The sequence below is a fragment of the Mustela putorius genome, unplaced genomic scaffold, assembly GCF_011764305.1.
Source record: "Mustela putorius furo isolate JIRA1106 unplaced genomic scaffold, ASM1176430v1.1 tig00000854_pilon_pilon_pilon, whole genome shotgun sequence".
Classification (NCBI taxonomy): domain Eukaryota; kingdom Metazoa; phylum Chordata; class Mammalia; order Carnivora; family Mustelidae; genus Mustela; species Mustela putorius.
Window position 1 is genome coordinate 1,347,992 of NW_025421496.1, and position 25,103 is coordinate 1,373,094.

At 43.7% G+C, this 25,103-nt stretch overlaps 1 protein-coding gene across 2 annotated transcripts in view; it reads left to right on the plus strand.

The window, feature by feature from the left end:
* TLE1 (TLE family member 1, transcriptional corepressor) overlaps positions 1 to 25,103 on the plus strand; it is an 87,745-nt gene that overhangs the window by 11,998 nt on the left and 50,644 nt on the right. The window contains exons 5-6 of one of the 2 annotated variants that reach the window (XM_004778656.3): positions 17,389 to 17,451; positions 19,099 to 19,203. In XM_004778656.3, coding sequence (XP_004778713.1) covers positions 17,389 to 17,451; positions 19,099 to 19,203 — 168 coding nt within the window. The remainder of the gene's footprint in view (positions 1 to 17,388; positions 17,452 to 19,098; positions 19,204 to 25,103) is intronic. The other variant, XM_004778657.3, reaches the window with a different exon arrangement.

A 25,103-nucleotide genomic window follows, 5' to 3' on the forward strand; every position in this document is an offset into this window, starting at 1 on the left:
GTACCAGGCTGGATTCTGATGCTGAAATTAAGAATGAAATCTGCTTGATTTCACTAGATGTTTGTTTTGTTTTGTTTTTAAAGATTTTATTTATTTATTTGACAGACAGGGATCACAAGTAGGTAGAGAGGCAGGCAGAGAGAGAGGAGGAAGCAGGCTTCCTGCTGAGGGGAGCCTAATGTGGGGCTGGGGCTCAATCCCAGGACCCCTGGGATCATGACCTGAGCCAAAGGCAGAGGCTTTAACCCACCGAGCCACCCAGGCAGTCCTTCACTAGATGTTTTAATAGGACTTCAGTTCTTGTAGAACCACTTTTGCTCAGTTTTTCTTTTGGACAAATGACTTATAGTCAGAATATCCACGGAGGCTTCCTTATGGGGAGTTTAATTATAGTGCCATATTCGGGTTGGTACTGAAGAAAGAACGAAGACAGAAGTAGTGTGTTGAGAGGCCTGGGTTTCTGTGCCAACAGTGTGTGCACACATCACTGGCCCTGGGGCTGCTGCTGGTCTCCTCAGGACCACCACAGCCCCGAAACAGAGTTGTGGGTAAGTCATCTCGTCATGCGTTAAGTATAAAGATACTTAACTTGACTGAGTTGCCAGATTTCTTAATAATCAGGATCATACCCCTAGATTATTTACTTTTAGTCTTTACACAGTTCCTTTGCCCCACCAAACATGTTACTAGGAAGAATTTCAAATACATGGAAAAACAGAAGGAAATAAAAAGTGAACACCTGGGGTGCCTGGATGGCTCAGTGGTTTAAAGCCTCTGCCTTTGGCTCAGGTCATGGTCCCAGGGTCCGGGGTTCAAGCACCGCATTGGGGGGAGCCTGCTTCCCCCATACCCCTGTCTGCTTCTCTGCCTACTTGTGATCTCTGTCTGTCAAATAAATAAATGAAATCTTTAAAAAAAAAAAAAGCCTTTCTAAAAAGTGAACACTCACGCTGTTCTCACCTGTGCAATCCCAGGATCTGCCTGTCACATATTTTAATGTAGAGCTTTTACTCCCCTCCCCCTATTGAAGAAGTGAGAAAATAATTCTGGGGAACTTGGGCCAGGCCTTTTGTTAGCTCCCAACCCCATTTTAGACTGACACTCAAAGGAGGGCTTTTCTCCAGGTACATTTTAAGAATTCCATCTCAACAGGTGTTTACGGCATTTTACAGCACTTTTCCTCCTAGACTTCGCCCTTTGTGTTTTGGCATGGTTGTAGTACATGGTGTTAGGGGGCTTGCTTTTTCAGCTGTACCTTATAGCAGAGATTTGCACTTAACAGAAAAGCAGGCTCCCCTCCACCTGCCCCCAACCACGCTTTCCTCCTTTTTGGTCCTTCACAGTGTGTACCTTTAAGATGCCACCAGCATATTCTCTGAGCAGGGAACAGTTTTAATGTTGTTGTTAGGAAACTGGGAAAAAACTGTGCCAAAGGACTCTGATTTAGAACTTTGGACGTATGGAAACTGTCCTTTTGGAGAGTTTTTAAGTTGGCCTTGGAGGCGGTGTGGGTGGTACAGGGATGTGAAGTGCCCGAAGACAAAACCTCTTTGAGGGCCCCAGCGTGAGGAGGAGGCTCTCCAAGGCTGAGCCCTCCAGGAGCAACAGGCTTTGTCTCTCCTAGGCGCCCTCTTGATGCCTTGAGCAAACAGCCGGTCAGAGCCTCTTACAAGTAAGGTGACCAGCCAGTGTATTGACACGCACAGACACAATAGAAAACTGCATTAAGGGTGAGCCGTTGGGATTTGCAGTAAATATATTACAGAACACAAGTGACTTGCCGATACTGCTTGTTTAGCAGTTTGCAAGGGCAATGGCAGTATGGATTTTTGAATTAGAAGGGAAGGGCTGTTCTTTCTCTGTGCAGGAACATCTAGTTGATGGCTGGGGAGAAAATTGATTTAGAGAACAAAATGCAGCCGCCTTTATTTGTGCCATTTGAAAGGCTTCTATGGATTAGTGAGCGAAAATAAAAAGGTCGAGTTCAGTTTAGGGAAGGAGGTCTTAACATTGATCTGCATCTTGGTCTGGAATGGAGAGAATAAAGGGGTGGGCCGCTGGGGCAGAGGAAGGGTACCCTCCTCTGGTCTGCGAGCGGCCTGTAGCTACAGGTGCCGGCTCTCTTGGCCCATGTACCCGTTGTCTCTTTCAGCTCTTCGGATTTCAAAAGTCAGCTTCTTGGGCTGATTATTGTAGAGTAAGCTGATGGGGGACATCAGAGTGAGCAGTCAGCTCCTGTCCACTGAGTACCCATGTGCCCTAGGAGCTGTCTGTAAATCCTTCCAGCCTCCTTTTGTATGGATATTAATCATTCCTCCTCACCTAGTAGGTTAGTAGGTTAGGGGATGGCAACAGCACCCACTCCATATAGGGCAGTTATCAGGAGTAAGTGAGTTTTTCAGTCCAGTGCGGTTACATTGCTGCCTGGCGCTTGGGCACCCCGAGGGAAGGATACTTGTTCTGGAAATCGATTATCCAAATATATTATTGGTCCCTTTAAGACTGTCCTGCTGCTTCCATACAAGACTGTATCCAGCAGATGAGATGGCTGCTGGAATTAAAGGCCAGGCTCCCATCTTGTTTTTCCAAGCCCAGCAGCTTCCTTCCTCCCTACATCTGCATTATTCACTTCTCATTATTGCCCCTGAAATACAAAGGTTTTTATTTATTTCCTTCTAAGATCTGAAGCATTTATCTTTAGGCTCAGAAGGAAACTTTCTTTTCTTGTCTTTTTATTTATTTATTTATTTTTTTAAATCACCTATTGGGAGCCTCTTGTTTTCCAAGGAGTCTAGAGGAATTAAAATGTCTTCTTTAGGCCAGACAGCAAAATGTGCCTTTAGAAGGCAACAGCCCTAAGTAGTTAATAGGACTACCAGTGAAAACAGGTACGTTGAGTTCTTTCATTTAAGGGGATAGAGGAGCAACAAAGAGGATTTGATTCATTTTGTGGACGTGAGTTTTGGCAGAATGAAAGGAAGAGAGGTGCATTTTTATTTTTATTTTTTTATTTTAATGTGGAAAAATCCAGGTTTTTTTTTTTTTTTTTTTTTTGACAGACAGAGATCACAAGTAGGCAGAGAGGCAGGCAGAGAGAGATAGAGGAGGAAGCAGGCTCCCCGCTGAGCAGAGAGCCTGATGCGGGACTCCATCCCAGGACCCTGAGATCATGACCTGAGCCGAAGGCAGCGGCTTAACCCACTGAGCCACCCAGGAGCCCAAAAATCCAGTTCTTAATCGAAAGAGAGGCTTTGTTATCCTGAAAAAAGCTAGGTGAGAATTGCCAGGTGAAGTTGTTGCTTGGTGAGAGAAGGAAGAAGTCTCCAGCCTCAGTGAGGAATACAGACAGACCATTTTCCTTGTAGCTGTGGGAACCTGTAAAATGCTATGTAGAAGTTTGAGTAGATACTTGTGTTACATTCTCCATGTCCTCCATGGGCTTGAGATCTTTGTGGAGGGTCACAGTCCAGCTGCTGCTTTGTGCTAATGTCTGGGGGAGCAAGAAAAAAAAAATGTATAGGGTAGGTCACTGGGTGGCTCAGTCAGTTGGGTGTCTGCCTTCAGCTTAGGTCATAGTCCTGGGATCAAACCCTGAATCAGGCTCCTTGCTTAGTGGGGAGTCTGCTTCTCCCTCACCTGCTGCCTCTCCCCTTGCTTTGTGCTCTCTCTCACTTTCTGTCTCTCAAATAAAAAATCTTATAAAAAAAAATGCACAGGGGAGAAAAGCAGAGGCATTGGGATTAGACACACTAGAAGTTTAGGTGTTTGGCTCTTCCCATCATGCACGATGCTATAGGTGCTGTAGAAACTTTTTGGATGTCGTCATAAGCATTTGGGATGGAGGAGGGCACAGCTCAAATTGTGTTCAGACAAATTGTGCCAGTACCTGCTCTCACACTTGCTGCAAGTCTTGGCAGCCTGCTGACATCTGTGTGCAGAGCAGCCCCACGTTACTGTCTCCTTGTGCTGAGCTTGAGAAGCGATCTTAAGTCCCACATGTCTGTAGGGGAAGCACAAGGTTCTCGACAACCCATGCGCCTGCCATTTGGCCAGGGTTCTGGAGCCTTTTCCATTTGTGAGCCGCTGGCTCTTCGGCAGTGCCTGGGCTGTGAGCTCCCGCCCGCAGAGCCAGGCTCCGTGCATAGCTACTGAGAAGATTGGACTTGGACCTCGGAAATGTATCCAACTTCTGTACTTTTCAGCTGACCAAAGGCCAGAAGCACACCACTAACTCAGGATGAATATTGCTGGCTTTTGCATCTCATAAGAAGTCAGTATTCCATAATTGTCTTACACTTGATGTTGTGATATTCCTACATTTAATGAAGTACAAAGAGGTGTCATATTTTGGTGATGTGGCTTTCTCTCAGGGTACAGAAGTTTTTGAGCTAGTTGTTGAATCTGTATTCATTCTTATTTTTTGACGAATGCATCAAATATGGCTTTCCCACCCAAGGAACCCAGACAAGTCAATGTCAGTACGCTAGGATACTATTGGGTAGCCATGGCTTTCGTCACTATTTTATACAAGGTCAAATCCCCCCCGCCAAGCTGTGATTCCCGCCCCCCCCCAAATATTTTATTTATTTATTTAACAGAGAGCCATCACAAGTAGGCAGAGAGGCAGGCGGGGGCGGGGGGAGCAGGCTTCCCGCTGAGCAGGGAGCCTGATGTGGGGCTCAACTTCCGGATCGTGGGATCATGACATGAGCCAAAGGCAGAGGCTTAACCCGCTGAGCCAGATGCACCCAGTTTTCTTTTTTCTGATGAGCACTCTTGTCAATTTCCCTCAAAGTACTGAAATTGCTCAGGCTTTGTATGGAATGAGTACCAATTGTTGCTTCTCAAATTAAAACAGTATAAAAGGGAAGGAGCTTTTGAGTAGGCTTTGCACTGTGAGAATATTGGTATTGACACCATTTATAATTTGGAGTATAGTTTGAAGACCAGATTCTACTGTTTGTCGCATACTGGTTAATATGGCTGTAAAGAGGAGATGAATGTGGCTACTTTTCCAAGTCTATTACTCAGGAGGACTGTAAATTTGATTGGCTGTTACAATTCTAGCAGAATCATTCGATTTGAGAGCAATAGAAAGATAAGATATCCAATTACCCAAATGATTTGCAGGGTTAGCCAACGTTGTCATGGAGACACGAGTTGGAACAAATTAAATTTTAAGCAATAAAATAATCTTAAAGCCCGTCTGGGAACAAGAAAATTTGGCAGTGGCACTTACCTGAATTGAATCTTAGCTTGACACGATGTTGTTTGACATTGATATACTGTGGGGGCCTAAACTTATATATGGTGCAGTGTTACCTTAAAAAGTAGCTCCGCCAAACCAGTGAAGGGGAGTATTAGTATAAAGTCAGGACGTTAACATTAATTCCATGGCTTAAATGATCATTAGGCTCTGGGTTCCCAGGAATATTTTGTATTTAAGGATTGAAGTGCCTTAATAATGATTAAGCAGCATTAATTGGACACTTGGAAAAAAAAAGATTTATTTCATAGCAGCATGCAGTTTCTGAAACTGCTGCTGCTTCCCTTTGTGTGTGTGCTAGCAGATGTAATAGAGATTGTGTGGCTGTCTTTGGGGGGGGGGCGGAGGTGTAAGTATGCATATATTTGCATGTATAAACAAGGAGATTTTGGCACATGCCCCTGCACTGCAGATGATTTCTCTGTATTCCTTAGAATTTCTACTTTGCAGCACTGCTTGCAGACTGGAAAAATTGTGTTCCAAACTTTAGCCGATGGCCTAAAACCTGAGTAAGCATTGGTCTGGGGCTTAGAAGGTTATTTCCCCTTATTAATGTATTGTTTAACTGGTTCCTGGCTTGTGCCGCGGATTTGGAAACAGCCGAGTGGCCCAGAAGGAGGGAGGGGAGGGCCTTTTATCCACATGTCTGTTAGACAGATGGAGATGAAAATTGGTCTGAGGTCAGGCCATTTGCAGCGTTCTCGCAGCCTTCGATTTTCCTCTCATCCTCACCACAGATCATCTCAAATGATTCAGTAATGACCAAAAGTGCAACATTGACCTTTATTCCCTGGTGGATTACTGTGTTTCACAGTCCAAATGGCAGGAAGTCTATTCTGTTCTTCCAGAAGGAGCTCAACATTATCGAGCCAGCCCAGCCCGGTGGGAACCAGTGTAACAGAATACGGGGTTCAGTTTGGTTTCTGCTGCTGTGGGAAACGAGAATTGACATGTCCCAAACCCACATAATTAATGAAAGGGTATCTGGGATGCTTTTTAAAAACACACAGGAGCACATTAATTGATTTGTCCACTTGTCAAAGAACGGGTGAGTTACAGGAGTGGTAACTTCTGGGGTCCCATGGCTTGTATATAACTCATTCTCACAGTCATGGCTCTGGCTGTTCTCCCTTCTACGTAATGTTTCCGCAGTCTAGCTTGGACAGCACAGTAACCTCGGAACGCTGGATTACTTTCAGATTATAAGTTGGCATGACTGGGTAGAAGGGGACTCCGGGCTTTTCTTTGACATGCTTTTAATTATATATATTTTTGGCCAATCCATGTAACCCTTAATTAATTGCCTCATGCAGCACACTTTTTTTCCCTTTTCCCCCTGAAAGTAGTTTGATTATTATCTTGAAGAATTGGTATTTTTCTGTTGCTTCAATTTCTCTGTGGACTGTATTGTGATGCAATGATCAAGGTTTTTTGTTTTGTTTTGTTTTTGTTTTGTTTTAAGTAATTTAATTTGTATTTAAAATGAGATTCCCGTTTGCCTCCGCCTGCATAGCTGAGTAAATACTCTGTGAATCTTTAATACACCAGTGAAGTCTGTCATCGAGAATCCTTGTACTTACCGTCTTCTAAATATTTAAAAGCTTTTGCAAAAGGAGTATGCGTTGAAAATTTGTGCCAGCATCCCACATTTCATTTTCATCCTGATCTGAGATGCTTTCAAGACAATAATTTTTTTTTTCCCTTGACTGTTGATTTCATTATGCACAAGCTCTTCTTCTACCCTGGTGGCTCCCAGCCTGCGATGCCCCGTGCTTGCTGCATTCTGGAGCTTGGTGGGCTTTTTGGCACAAGAGGTGGATTGAAAAGAGAATCCCAGGTTCCAACTGGGAAGGCCGGGAACCTTGTCTTCCTTCCCAAAGGACCACCTCTCCAGTAGCTCAGCTTGGGAACATTAAAGGCCAGGGGTGGTGGCTGGTGGGGAATGAGGGGAAGAGTGTGTCTTCTTATTGAGACTGAGTTTGGGGCTGTGAAGGCTCTGCCTTGGGCTCTGACCATCACAAATGTGTATCTGACTTGTGGCCATTCTCCCACCTGGCCCTGGTGGCATAGGCCTCCCGGTAGAGTAGCTGCTTTGCTTAAGAAGTTTCTTTGGAAGAAGAGTCGCAGCTGTCCTGCATGTGTGTGGGTGATTGAGCTGCAGCATGCTCTTAAAATTAGGGAAACCTTAGGGCGCCTGGGTGGCTCAGTCGGGTAAGCGTTCAACTCTTGATTTTGGCTCAGGTCATGATCTCAGGGTTGTCAGAGCCAACCCTGCATCAGGCTCCGCACTGGGCATGGAGCCTGCTTAAAATCTCTCTCCCTCTCCTCCTTCCCCCACCCCCTCGCATGCACGTGCTCTTGCTCGCTCTCAAAAACGAAGTGAAATGATATAAAATAATAAAGTAAAATAAACTAAGGGAACCCCTGGCTAATGGTGACCCCAGGCAGGAGTTTCCTCTCCCACTATATGGATAGGCTAAAGACTCCAACCTGTTCGGGAAATACTCACACCCAGCTGTTTATCCAGTGATCTCTAAACAAAATGCAGGGAACGAGGCCATGGTCAATGTTAAAGCTAAAGGTAACTGGTGTTTCGTAGGTAGTGTGCGCTGCTTGTCGGCTGTGTCAGGATGGGAAGATGTAGAGAGAGTGACTGTAGACGGTCAGAGGTCAGTCCTAACTGAAGAGTGGTTACACAGGCCAAAAAGGTAGCTACAGTGAAAAGGAAAGGCTATTTTGTTTTTTTTATAATTTTATTGAAAGGAAAATACGATTACACGTTTTGAAAAGGAACAGTCTCATCCAACCCGGTTTTCGGAGGTGACGGGATTTTTGCATATTCCCATGCAGTCTTTGTCTTTACATGGGCATATTTTATTTTCGTGATTGTAATTTTAGCCTTCGTGCCAGGATGATGTAGTCTGCTTTTCCTCCCACTAATCCTGCTATTGTATGATATTATCTAATTTCTCATGAGCTCCCTAATGACTAAGACCTGTGAAGAGGGTGAAAGGTGTAGGCTTGCTCTGGGTGTGTTCCAGAAGAGGCTTGTTCTCTTGCCATTCTGAGAACAATAGGTAATGACTTCATGGTTGTGTTCTGTGATTCACCCCGCAGACGTGTCTTGAAAACGTTCCGTGGCGCAGCAGCGCATTTTCCTTTAAGGCTACCAAAAGCTGTCTTTTTCCATCCTGGGACAAGTCGGTAGGATTTCCTGTGAGCAGCACTTGCTAAACTCCATAACAAGGGTTTCTGAATAATGGAAACGTGCTATTTGGGCCTTGAAACAGCTGCGATGCTTTTGTCAAGGATGCATCTTTACCAAAATGACAAATTAAAGCCCAAATGCTCTGCTTGGCAACAGTTGGGTCAAAACATTTAAGTCATTAATTAGAAGGAACTGAAGGGGGAAATTTTTACACAAATACACAGCATTGCAGACTCAACTTCATCTTGGAAAATGTAACTGAATTCTTTAAAAAAAAAAAAAAAAATGAGGGCAACCCTCAAGTGGGGCCTGCCAAGCTTGTCATTTGCAAATAAATCAAAAGACCATCATTGCAGGACAGGGAACCAATGAATAGAGTTGCTTTGTCATTCTTTGATGGGCCCCACACTCAAGCCTGCTATTAAAAATGAATGCATCAAGAGGCTCTGCATTAAGAACATAAACAATTAAGGGCACTTGAGTTGCTCTGCTGAGAGCTGCCGCGAAGATACAAGAGCTTTCTCCGGAGATGCAGGCCCCTGCAATCTGCCTCGTGAGGAGCTAGAGAATGGGAGCAATTAGTGTTGCTATCTCCGCCCCGGCAGCCTTCAGCAGGGTTTTCTTGTTGTTTTTGTTTTTGTTTTTGTTTTTTTCTTTCTCCCCTCCTTCCTTTTAACCCCTCCCTGTTTTCAGAGAAGCCGAGGGTGTGAAAGAGGAGCAGAGAAAAGATGGCCCATGCGGCCAGTTGGAAAGGGCTCAGGTTTAGAACACGGTAGGAGCTGCCAAATGAGGGGGAGGTAGGACATAAAAGTTATTATCTGCCAGTAATTGGTGACTTCTGTTCTGATTAATTGAGCCACTAAAGGGTTTCTGTCATCTGGTACTCTGTTTTGTTTTAATCATAGGGTTTAAGAAGGGGCGAAACTACATTGCCAGGGATGGAATCATTTAAATGAATATTGTTTGAGGTTTCCCACAGTAGGCAAATGTGTTCCTGTGCTCCTGGATTGTGTTCCTGCCATGGTCTTGTTTTATTAAAACAACGGGCCTAGAAGGGTGCCACGGCTTGTGGCCAGGCTCTGGAGGAGGGGCAGGTCTGACCTCCCTGCAGGCTTCTTTCTAGCCCCTCTCGGGTTTTGCTAATCTTTTGGCCCCTTCTCAGCTGGGCACCTGTGCTGATGGATGAGGCGTAAGAGGGACTGGTGTGTGTGCTAAGCAGTGGATGCTGCTTTTGTCTTGGCAGAGCCTGCGGTTGTCAAAGTGGGTTCCCCAATTCAGGAGCTGCAGATTACCTGGGACCTTGTTGGAAATGCAGGTGCATGGGCTGCAGACCTCTTGACTCTGACACTCTGGGAGTGGGGCCCAGCCATCTGTGTTTTAACAAGGCTTTCATGTGATCCTGCTGCACCCTTAAGTTTGAAAACCACTGACAACCTCATTAAACTGTTAAAACCTCAGAGAGATGCCAAGCCCTTTTCATTTGGATTTCCCCAAAATGTGGCTAGTCCTTTATCGACATAATTATAGTTTAAAAAGAAAGCTAGTCTGATGCATTAGAATTTAAGATAAAACTACCTTTTCTTGAATGTGCTGGCAGAACAAGGCACCATCATGGGAGACAGGCTGGTAAAAAGCTGACCTGAAGAAAGTCTGGAGTCAGGGAACTTTTCCCCTCTTCTGAAGGGCAGGGGAGACTCTTGGGAGATTATTTACAGTGCTTTGTGTATATCATTTTAGGTATGCAGTTTTCATTCAAACATCCTGGATTTTCCTTAGGTATATCCACTGTCATCTTTAGGATCTAGAGATGTATTTGTGGATTTTGCTTTCCTGGGGTACTGTATTGTCTGATGTTGGGGCCGACGCACTAATTCTGTCTGCCCGTGAAGGAGAGGATACAAGTGCGGTTAGCTGGCTGTCTGCTCTCTATTAGTGTGCAATTTATAACCGAGGTCCCTTATAAAACTCTTCTACCTTGCATGTCACCTTGGGGTCCTGCTGTTGGCTGAGGGATGGATGACATGCTCTTGACTCTGTGCTGCTATGGTCCCGTTTGGGCTGTATTGCTCTGCAGACAAGACCAACTTCATCACCTTTGTTTCTGGCTTTGAACTTGTGCCCATTTCCCACTTCCACTTCCTAGAGAAAGGAGCAGGCAGAGGAAGTGGCTTCTAATCTTGCCTTATGATCCTGGGCAAATCATTTCCTTTCGGCATTGGTTTCTCCACGTGTGATAAGAGGATTGTAAGAGGGCTGAGCACCCAGAGGGTTTCTGGCTCTGCCAGAATTGTTGTGACTCAGCGCCGTCAATCACAGGTCTTGTGGGCCTGCCTGCTCTTCTCTCCCTTCCCGTGTTGTCACATATTTAAACAGTCAATCATGGACGGTGTTCCCAAGGTCACTGGAGGGGAAAAAAAAAAGTTACCGATAACTCTGCCACCCCAGCATAATCACTGTTTTTATTTTGGGGTATCAAATTACAGTGCTTGGCCACTTACATATATTTAAAACAAAGTAGGCACACTGACACCACATCTTTGTTCCTCACCTCCTGCTTCATCTAGTAAATGTATTGGCCATTTAAGCATCATTATCCATAAAAAAATCCCCTTAATGGTTCCTGGCCATGCCTTTGGGTTGATGTAGCATATTTAACCATTCTCCTAGTCTTAGACAATAGATTTATCAGGAGGGCAAATGTTAAGTTTTGCAAAAAGTCTGCAGATGGTTGTGATGTGTGGAGCTGCTTGCTGTTCTATCTTTACCTGGCCCTTTCTCTTTTGCTTTGAAACAAGTGCTGCCGTGAACAGCTTCATGCATGGAATGCTTTTCATCTGAACTATTTCCTTAGGATACATTCTTAGCTGTGGGAAGCCTTACCAAAGGGTTTGAATAATTTCATGCTCTTGAAACACATTGCCCAGTTCTTTCCAAGACGACTATACCAATTTACTCTGTCATCAGTAATGTATGATTGTTCCAACTTCCCAGAGGACTCATCATTGTTAGATTTTATTAATTTTTTTCTTTCTTAATTTTGTTTTAATAAAATAACTGGTGCGGAATGACCCTCCTTACATACAACAAAATCTGCATTTTATTTGGTTGTCGGCGAGGTTGAACATGTGGTTTTTTTTTTCTTCCTGTATTTCAGGCTGTCATTTCCCAGACTCAGAAACTTCTAGTCAGAAGGGATTTAGAGATTATTTACTTCCTTTTTTTGGTATGCTTTGTTTTTCATGCTGTTGCCCGTTTATCTGTGGCCAGACACTTCTTCCCAACACTCCACTGTGTTTTTCTCTTGGCTTCCCGCTTAAGTCAAGGAAACCAAAAGATCAGTTTGCCAGCCCTCAGCACAAGCAGCATTTTTTATGATCCATCAATTTGCAATTTAATGGTGGTGGAGTTTCCCCTCCCTATGCTGACTTTGGGCAAGGTGCCACTGGGTTGCTCTGAGACCCACGGGCAATCACTCCAGAGCAGTCTTGCCCTGTTTGGGGCTTCAGACAGCACTCCTTATATATTACTCTGTGCGTCGTGGCCAAGTGTGCAGGAGTGGGCTCTTCAGTCTAGTAGTTAGACAGTGTGTAAGGAGTATGAAAATGTGAAGAGCTGAGCTCTTAGGAATCCTAAAATCCTAAGTCTTTAAGTTCAGATGCCCAGAAGAACATGTGTTCCGTTTAAGAGCCGTGCATATTACACCAGGATTTGGTTCCTTGCTGGCCTTGGAGGTATTTGACCATATTGAACTCAGTTAAAATATCCAGGTACATGAATCTCATACCTCCCAAGACATGATTTCTTCCCGTAAACAGTCTTATTCAGACACTGTTCAGAAAGAGTTTATCTGGTTGCACCTTGATCATTGAGTTTAGGGTGTGTGGGGATTCCGTCTTGGTTCAGTGAAGCATTCCTTTGAGAGTGTGTTGAATATGTACCATGCGGTCAGTGTGTGAGTGGAACAGGTCTGGTGAGAAGCTGTGTCCTCGTTCAGTGGGAGTCTTTGCTCTCATGCTTCCCATCCTGCGTGGAGAAGACTTTAATGCCAGAAGCTGTTTGGAAACTGTACGGAAGTTTTAGGGAAAAGTGATTTTATTTTATTTTATTTTTAAAGATTTTATTTATTTACCTGACAGAGAGAGGTCACAAGTAGGCAGAGAGTGAGAGAGGCGGAAGCAGGCTCCCTGCTGAGCAGAAAGCCCAATGTGGGGCTCGATCCCAGGACCCTGAGATCATGACCTGAGCCGAAGGCAGCGGCTTAACCCACTGAGCCACCCCGGTGCCCCGGAAAAGTGATTTTATTTATTTATTTTTAAAGATTTTATTTGTCAGAGAGAGCGTGCATGTGAACACAAGCAGGGGGAGCAGCAGGCAGAGGGAGAAGCAGACTCTTCCCATTGAGCAGGGAGCCTGCTACAGGGCTCTATCCCAGGACTCTGGGATCATGACCTGAGCAGAAGGCAAATGCTTAACCGACTGAGCCACCCAGGAATCCCGATGTAAACATGATTTTAAACATACAGGCTTAGTTTGCTAAATGACAGAAAGTGCTATGGAAGATCATCAAGGGCCTAGAGAAGTGTTTATTGGTGTTACGGAGCACCTTCTGTGTGGATTTGAGGAAGGCCTCGAAGGGTCGAGGTAAGAGTTTAGCACTTTGTACTAGCACAGCTGTAGTTTGACATAGCTGCTCACTTGATACTGATGACATGCTAATGCCGATTGGCAGAGACCTGGGGCCCAGCAGTTGAAGTGACTTGCCTGAGCTCACCTAGTTACTCATCTGCTGAGAGGCAAACCTAGGTTTTTGGATTATCAGGGCCAACCCCAGTAAGAACAGCAGATCGTTCTGGACAGGTAATTTGGATTCCTGCTACCTCAGTGTGCGGTGGCATTCCGTGAAGTAAGGCTTGACACTGGGGCTTTCACCTGCTGGTTAAGTTTCTGGGCACCAGGTTGCCTTGCAGACCCGGTTTGGGGTAAGCTCTTGAACACTTCAATGTTGTAGCTTTACATTGTGTCCTAAATACAGGCACTTATTTAAGTGTCAGTTGGGACTACTAGCAGGTACCAAATGTATCTTCAGCTTTGGGCAGAAGAGTGATTTCTAGGTGGAAAATACAGTTTGCCTTGTGTACATCTCCCCCCCGCCCCCACCCCCACTGGCATTGTCCAGCCTTCAGGGTAGGTAGAAGGCAGTCTCAAAAGAGCCCGAGAACTTTCTTAATACCTGCGTAAGCCAGGTTGGATGTCCAGTAGCTTCCAAACTCTGTGGTCACAAGCCCAGGTAGCAACTGCTGCTTGTTAATTTGTGCTGAATTAAAGGTCTTTTCAGAATATCCTTGCATTGAAGCAAGAGCCAATACTGATTATTGTCTGTTTTTATGCTGCCATCCATGCTATTTTAAGTGTGGGGGGAAATGTTTATGAAACCCTCCCGGGGTGGTGGTGATGTTTTCAGAACTCAGGCACTGTTGGGGAGACAAGACATATCCTCATGCTGTCAGGAGGGTAGGTGTACTCTCGGTAGGGAGAATCGGGGTGGCTTGAAGAGTTTCAGGGTAAACCGGAGGGGAGATCTGAATTTAGCTTTGTGGCCCCAAACCAAGCTCGCTTGTCGGAGGCTAGTTTAAGATGAGGGCTTAGTGACCTGGTGGAGGAGGGGAGACAGCTGGGGTAACAGCCTCCTGTGTTGCTCTTATTTCCATTCTTTCTCCAGAGCATTTAATGAGAATTCCCAGGACAGATGGTATGGCTTTTGATGTCTCTTCATCAGTTTGAGCTTTGATTTTTAACCTTCTTTTTTCTGCTTCAGTCTTACTACTCTCACCTAATTGATATTGTCTATACTTTAATCTGTACTTCTTTTATTTTGTTTTTAGGAACTCTGGTATTATTAAAGGTAGATGAGTTCATTCCATTCAGGGTCTTAACTGTCTCCTGACCCTTCGGTTCAGTTCTACCTTGAAGACATCCTATGTAGCAACACATATCATTATTATCACTAATTAAAGAGATTATCCTTTTTTCTTAAATCAAAATAAATTCCATTAGCAGCACTAGGAAGAAAATTAAGAATGGCATCTATGATTTGGGGATGTTCGAACCCTGACCCGAAAGCCAGGGTCATAGGAAAAAATATTCTTTAGTAAGTGATCACCTAAAAATTTAAAGTTACTTCTGGCAACAAATCCATAGGAAGCAAGGTGGAAAGACAAGTGGCAAGCTGGAAAAGCTATGGAGAGGGTTGATATTTGCCATACGGGAAGAACTACGACTAAAAGAGTGATGAATAAACATCAAAGGAAAAATGAAGGAAGATAGTGGACCACAACATATGTGAAAAGATGTTTAGTTAGCTTCAGGAAGAATCTAAGTAATGCAAATAGAAACGAGCTCTTTGTTTTAATCTATTACGTGGATAGAGATGACAAGAAAGGTCAACGAAACCCAATATTGACATTGGGTAGGAGAGCAAGCCCCCTCCTACATGGTTGATACTGTAAATTGGTGACCTTGTCTGCTGGGCAGTTGATCAGCCTGTAATACAGGCTGATTTACACTGTAATACAGTGTAAAACATGTATACCCTTTGACCCAGCAGTTTCACTTCTAGTGATTCCTTTCAGAGATCTGTGTAGAGGGTTATTAGACACAGAGTTTGTAATTGTGCAACGTGAGATGGAGCGTGAGCATCTACTGATACCAGGAGCACTTAGCCACCAGTATGCTTGTATAGCGGAGTCATGTTCTTACTCATCTTTGTATTTATTGAGTGGGAGGGTATCCATAATACAGTTTTGGGTGAAAATAGCATATTATAGAAAAGCCATGTATCTGATGGGACGCCTTTTATAGAAAGTATGTCTTTCCACTCTGGGCTTTGTACACAACCATGCATTGAGAGTCTGGAATGATCTTTCCAGAATCACCAGAATCTTACTCACGGTTATCCCTGGATGATAGACTTAGGGTTCTTCTGACTTTCTTTTATATTTCTGTATATATATCTCATTGTGTGTCTGTGTATGCTCGAAGTGAGTATATATCCTCTTTAAAAGTGGACCTTAGGGGCATCTGGGTGGCTCAGTTGTCTGCCTTCGGCTCAGGTGAGGATCCCAGGGTCCTGGGATCAAGCCCCACATTGGGCTTTCTGCCTGCTTCCCCCTCTCCCGCCCCCCCCACCCCCCTGCTGTGTTCCCTCTCTTGCTGTGTCTCTCTGGGTCAAATAAATAAATAAAATCTTAAAAAAAAATAAAAGTGGACCTTAAGTGTGAATTTTGGAGTGGGGGAAAGTACAGAATGCTATTGGAATGTACGGTAGCTAGGGAGGAGGGAGTAAGGACCTACAAGTCTGCAAGGGGTATCCCTACTCCTATATTTGCACCCAAATATATAGTGCAGAACCTTGTTGCAAAGGAAGGGGATGCCTGCCCATACTTTCGAGGAGAGCTATGACCTTGAGTTAGCTTGAGTGTGTGGCTAGGATCAAATGAGCTGGGTGGGGCTGACGCAGTTCTGTTTCTGCACCTGGTACAGCTGCACCCTTTTTGCATAGATCTGTTGCCCTGCTGGTTAAAGCAAGGTCATGACTTTGCTCTCTATACCAATCATTTCCTCCTTTCTTCCAAGGCGAGGTCTGAAACCCTCTCTCATTGGTGGTCAGGGAGAATTGAGTTGGTTTCTCTGAAATCCCATCCCATAAAACCAAAGGCCTTGTGGCTCAGTTAACTGGAATCCTCTTATAGGACCAAGGCAGCTCCTTTTAATGTACTTGATTATACAGTTTCTGAGTTTTCTACTTCATTTTACTTATTCCGTTCTCTGTTTCTCAAGGGCATGGTCTGTACGCTTCATAATTTTCTTTTCCTTGTGTTCCTTGTCATTGCCTAATTCGGTAATAGAGGTGGCATTAGTAAGCATTGACAGAAAATGATGACATAAATAAGGTCAAGGCTAGGACTCTTCTCAGATGACTTTTTTTCCTTTTTTTTTTTTTTTTTTTTTTTAAAAGCAAAGCTGGTTCTTCAGAGTTAGAGGAAAGCAGAGCTGCTTTGCATTGCTGGAGGAGGTTGGAGGCCAGGGGGCAGGTGGATTCTATCCTAAGCTGGAAGCAGACCACTCTTTATGGCCTCCCTTGGCTAGTTTGTCCCTTGCAGCAGAGGGATTGTTGTGGGTTTGGACCTAAGCAGGGACTTCTACTTTCTTTACAAAAGCCTGTGCCACAGACAGTCATTCAGGACACGTTTTGTAACGTTAAGCTGACCCAGGGGCTCTCTCAGCAAGGTGCTTGCTGTTGATGCCGCATCGTGGCGAAACTTGACCTTCGTGTTGGAAGTGGGTTCTGTTTCAACAATGTTTTCTTGGCCTATTTGAGATAGTGAGACTCAGTCAAGGCTACTAACGCTAACAACTCATGTTAGAGTTGTGTGAGAATTGGGACAAGCAGGAAGGAGGTCCCTGGGCTCCTTTCTAATGCTTTCTCATGCTGGACCTGATCTTGAAGGCTAGAACCAGTTTGTTGGTACCCCTGCCCCACTGGCTTCTGAATGAACTTGCTATAACGACATAAAAATTTGGTAGTACACTGTAATTGAATAAGCATAAAAGGGGGTTTGTACTTACCAGGTTAAAGGATCATATAGCCTTAAACCATGTAGATTTTCCAACTCAATTAAGCTACCCATTATCTTTTCTTTAAGTAACCAATAAAGCGTGCGATTATGTCTTACTTTGCAAGTGGGATTAATATCTACTGTTTATCTCAAGATAAATATTAGCAACATAGCTTGGGAAAGCAATTTTATGCACTCAAGAGTGAGGCAGTGGAGGGCTAAAGTGTTGGGTATGAAGTTTTATCTTTCTGAACTGATTATGAAGTATACTAAACATTTATATGGCTTTGTCTTTATAGACTGAAATCGCCAAGAGATTGAATACAATTTGTGCACAAGTCATCCCATTTCTGTCTCAGGAAGTAAGTAAAACTGTTCAGCTGTTAAAGTGCAATTATGTTGCTTCTCTGTTTGCAAATTAGCTAGTTTTAAGATGTTAATTTTATCACAAGGAACAAGTGTGAAGAACATCTGCTCCAGCTGAAGTGTGTAAGCCCCCTGCTATCCCATCTAGCAGAGCTGAGGGCACACTGTAAACGTGGTGACGATAGCTCAACCTCAAATTAATTTTTTTTTTCTTCCCGTAGAAGACTGCAAAGTGACGATCCAACATAAAACTCTGCTTTTCTTTGAGTAGTATAAGCTTGGGAATCTACTAATGATTGGAGTGTCTTTCTAGACACTCCAATCTCTAGAAAAGCTTTCTAGAGAGCTTTTCCTTTACTGCATTTAAAAAAAAAAATGGTTCCATCAGGGTTGACTTGACCATGGAAGCAGGTGTTTAATGTGTCCTTGGACATCAAGTCAGGTTCATGCGATGCTGTCCATGGAGGAAGCTGATGTGCTAATAGTCTGAAAGATAAAATAGGGGTTTGTATTGCCGTAACTTACAGTCTCGTACACATGTGAGCCATTGTATTAAGTTACAAAGTCACAGAGGTTGAACTTTCTTATTTGAGAGGGAAAAGCTCTTGATATGAGTAATCTGTGAAATGGACTCAAAGCCAGTATATTTTAGTTTTGCCTTCAAGATTACTTTTGGATACAAGCTAATAAAGGATAAGTTGTGTTCTCAGTGTGTCCAGGCTGCACTGAGACAGTGAATAGCTTCCTGGAGCCACAGCTAGAACACGAGGTGTCTGTTCTTACCGGCTTCTGCTGCTCCAGAGTGGAGAGCAGGGATCCCCTCTGCCTTTTCCGGTGTAACATCTGTTCGATGATGCACTTGAGATTTGTTGGCCTTTGGAATGGTGTTGTTGGACTTTAGTGATACTGGTTTCTACCACAGTCTCGTGCCTCCCAAAGCAAAGATGTGGCTTGGTTTTTATTTGTGGGTGGAGTTGAAGAGAAACATCTGCCCTTTCAGACTAAGCCATTTGCGGGTGAACTGTGCAGAGTGTTCCCAGCCTGTGAACTAGGAGTTTGGGGAGGCAGATTCCTTCCTTTTCCCCTCAGGAGGATGAAAAGGCTAAAGAAAGAAAGGAATCTCCAGAGTGTCCAAAAACTACCGGAGGGTTGAGATTTGTTGACCGGAGAAGTAATCAAAGATCTAATGTTTACATTTTAAGTATAGAAGTGGGGGGTTTTAAACTGGCTGTAAACTTTATCTGCTCAAACTTAACAGTGAACCCCTTTTGCAAACCTGGCTAATCTTCCAAATCCCCAATACCAGTGATTTTCTAAGGCTTCAGTTACCTATTTTGAGGTCTTTGATTTTTCTATCATTCCAACCCCAAAATTCCCATCAGAAGTTAAGTGGGGACTAGTTTTGCTTAGAAGTAAGGGAAGCCCTGTCCTCTGTTTTCCTTTTCCTGCTGTCCATGTGTTCTGTGAAATAAACAGTGCTTGAGACACTTCACATTTAAATCCACATTCTGCTGAATCCACACTGCGTATGCTTTTATATTTTTGTTGTCATATTTGTTGTTGTTGTTGTTATTGCTACTGGAAGGTAGAATGAAGTTCTTTGGCTGCCTTACTAACACTTTTTCTTCTCCTTGTTTTCAAAGCATCAACAACAGGTGGCCCAGGCTGTGGAGCGTGCCAAGCAGGTGACCATGGCAGAGTTGAATGCCATCATCGGGGTACGTGGCCTTCCAGGTCTACCTCCTACAGTGTGTATAACCAGCTTTCATTTCTTATTAATTTGATGGCTTAATCTCTCTCTGTGTATAATGTCATGTAGTCTTAACATTGGTCAGTGAGAGTTGGGGAGGAGGGCTCAGGTATGGGAGGTACACAGGGGAAGACAGATGAGCGTAATAAGGAAGGTGATAGAAACACTTTAAGGAGGGGGAGAAGAATAGATCTACTGTTCAGTGGGAAGATAGATGCAGTTTATGCCCTGACACTCAGACCACCCCTGCTTTCTTTATCAGTATTTTAAATACTTTCCTTACTTTAGGCTTATAACTTTGGATCACAGGGAGGTCAAGACAGGTCTCAGCATGATCCTTTCCTTCAGCCATCTTTGCTTTTGCCGTTTGCTTTCTGGGGTGTTAGGCCCTAGGTGACTGTTTGCTCTCTCTCTTCCTTGTGCCTCTTGCATGAATTTTTAAGTGGCACCCCAATGAAAAGAACACTCTCTTGCCATTGAAGAAGTGATAATTGTCTGCCCCAGTGCTCTCTAGCCTTTCACCAGGTTTTTGCTCTCCTGCCTTGAGTTCAGTTAGCGCTCCACGCTGGCGACCGCTTGTCAATCACAAGTCATTTGCTCTGCATTAATGAGCCCAGTGAACCGTGCGGTGTGTTGGGTCCCTCTCCCCTCCCCACCCCTCCTGTCCCCCGCCCCCTTACTTCCCCCTGAGTTTGTCCTCACTGCTGCAGGCCCCCGGGATCCCGGGACAGTTCTCATGTTTTCTCCCCTTCCAGACTAAGCCAAAGAAGTAGCTGAAACAAGGGACCATCCTTTCTGATTTTATTCATATGTGAGTGCCTTGAGCGGATTCAGATCACTCATTTATCAATTTATGTTAATTGCTTGTGAGAAGATGCCCTGCTGGTCTTTATAGTTCCCTCAGACACTTTGTAATGATAATTAGACATGCTGTTGTACGGATTAAGAGTGCCATAGTCCAATGACGGCCACAGACAATGGAACCAGTTAATCCATCAGGGTTTAAAATTACATCCCAACTGGAGATGGAGAAAAAACATAAGAGCCAAGGAGGATTAAAGAATGAGCCTCAGCTTGAAAACTCCCCTTTCATCAGTTTCTCAATTGCCGATCTGCAGTCGGGTTGCCTGTGGTAAGCTATTGGCAGTCAATTAGGTGAAATAAAGTGGGAGGGTGACCTTCATTTCCTTTTAATAGCTTTTTCCTCCCTGAAATGGGGAGCTTCAGTGGATTTTCAGCTTAAATTTTATTCAAGCTGCTTTATTACACTTGACAGCTTAGCTCTGCATAAACAATTCTCCCCCCTCCTCTTCCCCCGCAGACCCAGGCTCTGCCTTCCTACCCCCCCTCTTTAGATCACATTTTTGACTGTTACTTAGTGGGCTCTCTAATCACATTCCACGAAAAACACAATTACATCTGCATTTGTCGGCTGCCTTCTGTACCCTTTTCTTGTGTAATGAATTGCTTTATTTCAGAGATCAAATCAAATATTCACTGGTACTTTTGCATGTACCGTGTTTGATTAGCAAAGACTAATAACAAATTGTACTTGTAGCTCGAGCACAGAAATTTTTAACCCAAATGAATGAGGATGGAAAAGCCTGTTTTGATTAAAGAAAAACATATGCAAAGCAGTTCTCAAGTACCCAGTTACACTTTGTGGAACATGTTTGTTTTCTGATAGTCTCTAAATTTTTACATATCCTTTCTCCATGGTGAACCTTGTACCCGTAAATTCTCTGAGGCCCTGCTCAGCCCCACATGTTAGAAAGGGGGAAATTGTATTACCCAGATGTTTATAGGTAAGACTCCTTTTGAATTGAGTCAGAAAATGAAAATGGCAGGTCGTTTGAGAAGGGCAGATGAATCGCTAATTTTATGAATGGCTTTCATCCAGGAAACATGTTGTTGAGATTATAAAGGCAGATTAGCTCTGATAGCTAGCGACAATAACCCAAATCAGGGAATTGGGCCCGGAGCACAAGACTTAACGCCAATTGTGTGTCTTCAGCCTACTAGCCTGTGCGGTTTTCCTAATTGTAAATTTTTGGCTCAGTCTATTAATTTATGTCAGAAGGCTCTTTGCAAGTTTGCGGTGATCAATAATTATCCTGCACCGTAAGTTTCATGCTCTGGCATATGCTTGATTTTTGCTTGAAAGGAATTGTGCGCGTCCTGGAAAATTGAAGTAGCATAAAATTGGGTTGACAATTCAGTGGACCTTCGCACCCCTTCATTGAACATGCAGTGTGTCAACCTGTCTCCCCAGAGGGGAGGAGGCTCCGGGAGGCTGTCTGTTCCTACAAGCAGCAGCTGCGCACAGAGTAAATGCAGCCCCGGTCTGATAGCAGCTGTCAGTATTGCTCAGGGACCGGCTCAGGATGAAGAACAATGGGAGAGGCCACGCTCTTCGTCTGCATCGACTTTCAGGCTAAGAAAAGAAATAGTAATTTAACGGTTTAGACATCTATTACAAGTGTGAAAGATCATGAAAGAGTAGCCTTTAAAATGCAAATGAGCCGAAACATTCTCATTCCCTTTAAGGTACAATCAAGGGGCCTACTGCTTGCTTGCTTGCTTGCCAGGGCTAAAGACATTTCTCTTTAGCAGATCTGGAAAAAGGGAAATCTCAAGGACACCAGGGCTGCTGAGGTGGGCTCAGCTTCTGTCCTGGAACTGTGGAGTGCTCTTGGAGGAGGAAGAGAGAGGGTCCCTTTTTTTCTGTTTGTGCTGAGTGAATTAATGATGCCCATTTCTCACCAGCATGGAAAACTTAATTCTCCTACCTTACAGAAAATACTGAATTTTACACCTGTTCCACTCCAGACACCACCTGGCTTCGACTTACATAGATTACTGGTATTTCAGAAAGATAAGCTTCTTAGATACTTGATATTTGGAGAAACTGTGGGAATAGTTACTTTTCATGTGATACTTTATTTTTAAACAGTTGTGACGGATAGCAAATTTGATAATTGGCAGAATAACTATAGCTCTACTTTTTGAATGTTGCTTTATATTAAGCTCTTTTGCTATTAAGTATGTTATGTTCTTGTAGCTATAGAAAGAGTATTTAATAATGCAGAGATCTTAATAGGCGAAGTTTTATGTGGTGTGACACAGCTCACGTGCTCTTTAGAAAATAGGTTCGTGTGGGAAGGGAGCTTACTGGAGAATTTAATTTATTTTTTAATTAATAAATTTATTTCTTTCATCGGTACAGTCTCTGTGATGTAAGCAGACTTACCCAAAGATTTTTCTCTCCCCAATTTGGAATTCTATTAAAAACGCTCAAAACAAAATAGATTTTTAGATGGCAACACTTTGTGGAATGGTTCATGTCTTCCTGAAGGCAGGGAAAATGATTGAAGGATTCTTCGAGATCACTTTCCCTTGTATTATTTGAGGGAGCTTGGAACTAAGAACTTTCTTCTTCTCCTTGCTATGATACTAATTGATTTTAGTTGAGATTCGGATTCCAGATAATTAGCATTAAATTTTAGTGGATTTATATCACATGTGGTCTCTACAGATCATATGGATAGAGATGCATATGTATTTGTTCACACAGGCTTTTTTTTTTTTTTTTAATTGAGGCATAATTTATATGTTGTGAAATGCACCAGTCTTAAATATATAGGGTGATCACTTCAGCATGTGCACACACCCTGTAACCCACACTGCTTTCGGGGGTGCAGATTCTCTCCTTCACCCCAGGAAGTTCCCTTGTACTATTTTTCACCTGGTGTTTCTCTACCCCCAAAGAAAGATGGTTGCTTTTTTATTAGAAAGTAAAATATGACTGGCTGAGTGTAATTTTTAAAGAAACAACTGCATGATTGATGTCCACTTGCTTGCAAGTACTGGCTGGCCAGCACCACGGCGCTTTGTGCTCATCTTTCTCAGAGCATTTGTCTTGTTTTACCTTGTGCAAAGGTAGAGCATGAGTCTGGGATCAGATGGACTTGAGTAGGATGCTTGGTGCTGCCACTTGGGAGCTTTGTGACCTCGTACTATCAATTAACCTCCTTTTAGTGTCCCCATCTGCAGATGGGTAATACCATCGACTCAGCGTGGCTTTTGTGGGGATAGCACCCTGGCTGGCAGCCTTTATCAAGCATGGTCCCGACTCCTTGAACTGTAGTTCCGTCTACCTTGTTTCTCTGAGTGCCTGCAGCAGATCTGTGGGTCCATTTGGCCAAGTCTCCGTGAGGGGTGGTGGCTCGGACCAGCGGGTCACTTCCCCTCTAGTCTTTCCTAGTGATTAGGTGGGTGTCAGTGTTTGAGATTAGCCCCATTCAGATGTTCTGCTCCTGCCACTCAGCTGTCATGCGTGAACAGCTTTTACTCAGGATGCAGCAGTGAAGAACCTTTGGCTATTGAACTTGATGAACAGACTTAAGGTTCAAAACAGAGGGTGTAAAGTTAACTTTTGGGAGCAGGTGGAGAGAAAATTGAGAGGCAGAAGTGAGGATAAGACATCGTTGGCTTCCTTACTTAGGAGAAAGGAGAATAAGGCCTTTGCTGGTCCTGAGGGGTTGTTGCATAGATCATTGTGATGGAATTGGAAGGAGAGAGAGAAGAGTTGGCCGCATGAGCCATGGGGATTGTCCTTCCCATATCACAGACTGCCTGATTTTTGACAGCTGCCCCAGTGCTGACTGCTGAACGTAAGAAAACTCGAGCAGTTTCTCATAGTAACACCTGTGAACATCAGCAACTCAAAACATTCGGGGTTAGTGTTGGCCACCTTGTTTTTCGCTTCTCATTTAGTTGGACCTAGTCTGACTTAATTTTCGACGAATGGAAGAACTTCTGTCAAGGCCTTTGGGAATCCAGTTATTGGTCAGATGTCTGTATCCCTGCTTCATAGGTGAACGTAAAATTCTCTATACTTGGAAACAATTTAGTGTGAACTGAAAGAAGTCTAGGGGCTTTTGTAATGTCTGTCTGTGTTTATGTAGGGCATGTCTATGAATACAAACTCCTGATGTGTCTGTAGAAGGAGGCTTCCTGTCCTTAAGAGATTGAGTTGTAGACCTAAAGGCTCCCCATTGTTGCATGAGATGATTGGTTTAAGGATTAGCAAAATGTTGGATTATTTTTCTCCTCCGGCTGTAGCTGTCAGCTATCTATAGGATTGTAGTGTGTGAAGTTTAAGAGGATGAGGTTAGCCTCTTATTCTTATGAGTATGCAGTTAATCCCTGGAAAGCCCATCAATAACCCAGCTGTAAGTTTCTTTATAAAACAAATTCGCCCTCAGAGAATAATGCCCTAGCCTGCTACCAAGAGCAGAAAATGACAGGGCTACAACTTGCATCGATATTCTGGCTCTCCTAACTTATATTTAGTGATCAGTCCAACCCTTCGATTAATTTTCCATGGAGAAGGAGCAATATTGCAAGTCTGGTAGGTAGCCTACTTCTCCCTGGGTTCAAGTTAAATTTTTTACTGGGAGTACAGGTAGGTATCGCTGACAAATGCAGAGCTTGATTTCAATGTCTTGGTCCTTTCGAATAGTCAGTGTGCTTTTTAGTTGCTAGAAAATTTGAGGCATTATTCACTTTTTAATTTCCTCTCATACATTCATATGATTTGTACTTGATACCTTGGAAGGAGGCATTTTCCTGTTTTCTCTCTTTTCAGAGTAGAAAGTAGAGCACCGCATTTTAAGAGTTAGACCTATGCATTTTTTTTTACATTGATGTGTAATTATATACCATGAAATTTGCCTTTTCAAAGCGTACAAATCAGTGGGTTTTGATATATTCACAAACTTGTGGAACCATCACCACGGATTCTAGAACATTTTTATCATTCCAAAAAGAAGCCCCATATCCATTGGCAGTTACCCCCTTGCCCCCCACGGCCCCCAGTCCCTACAACTGCTGATC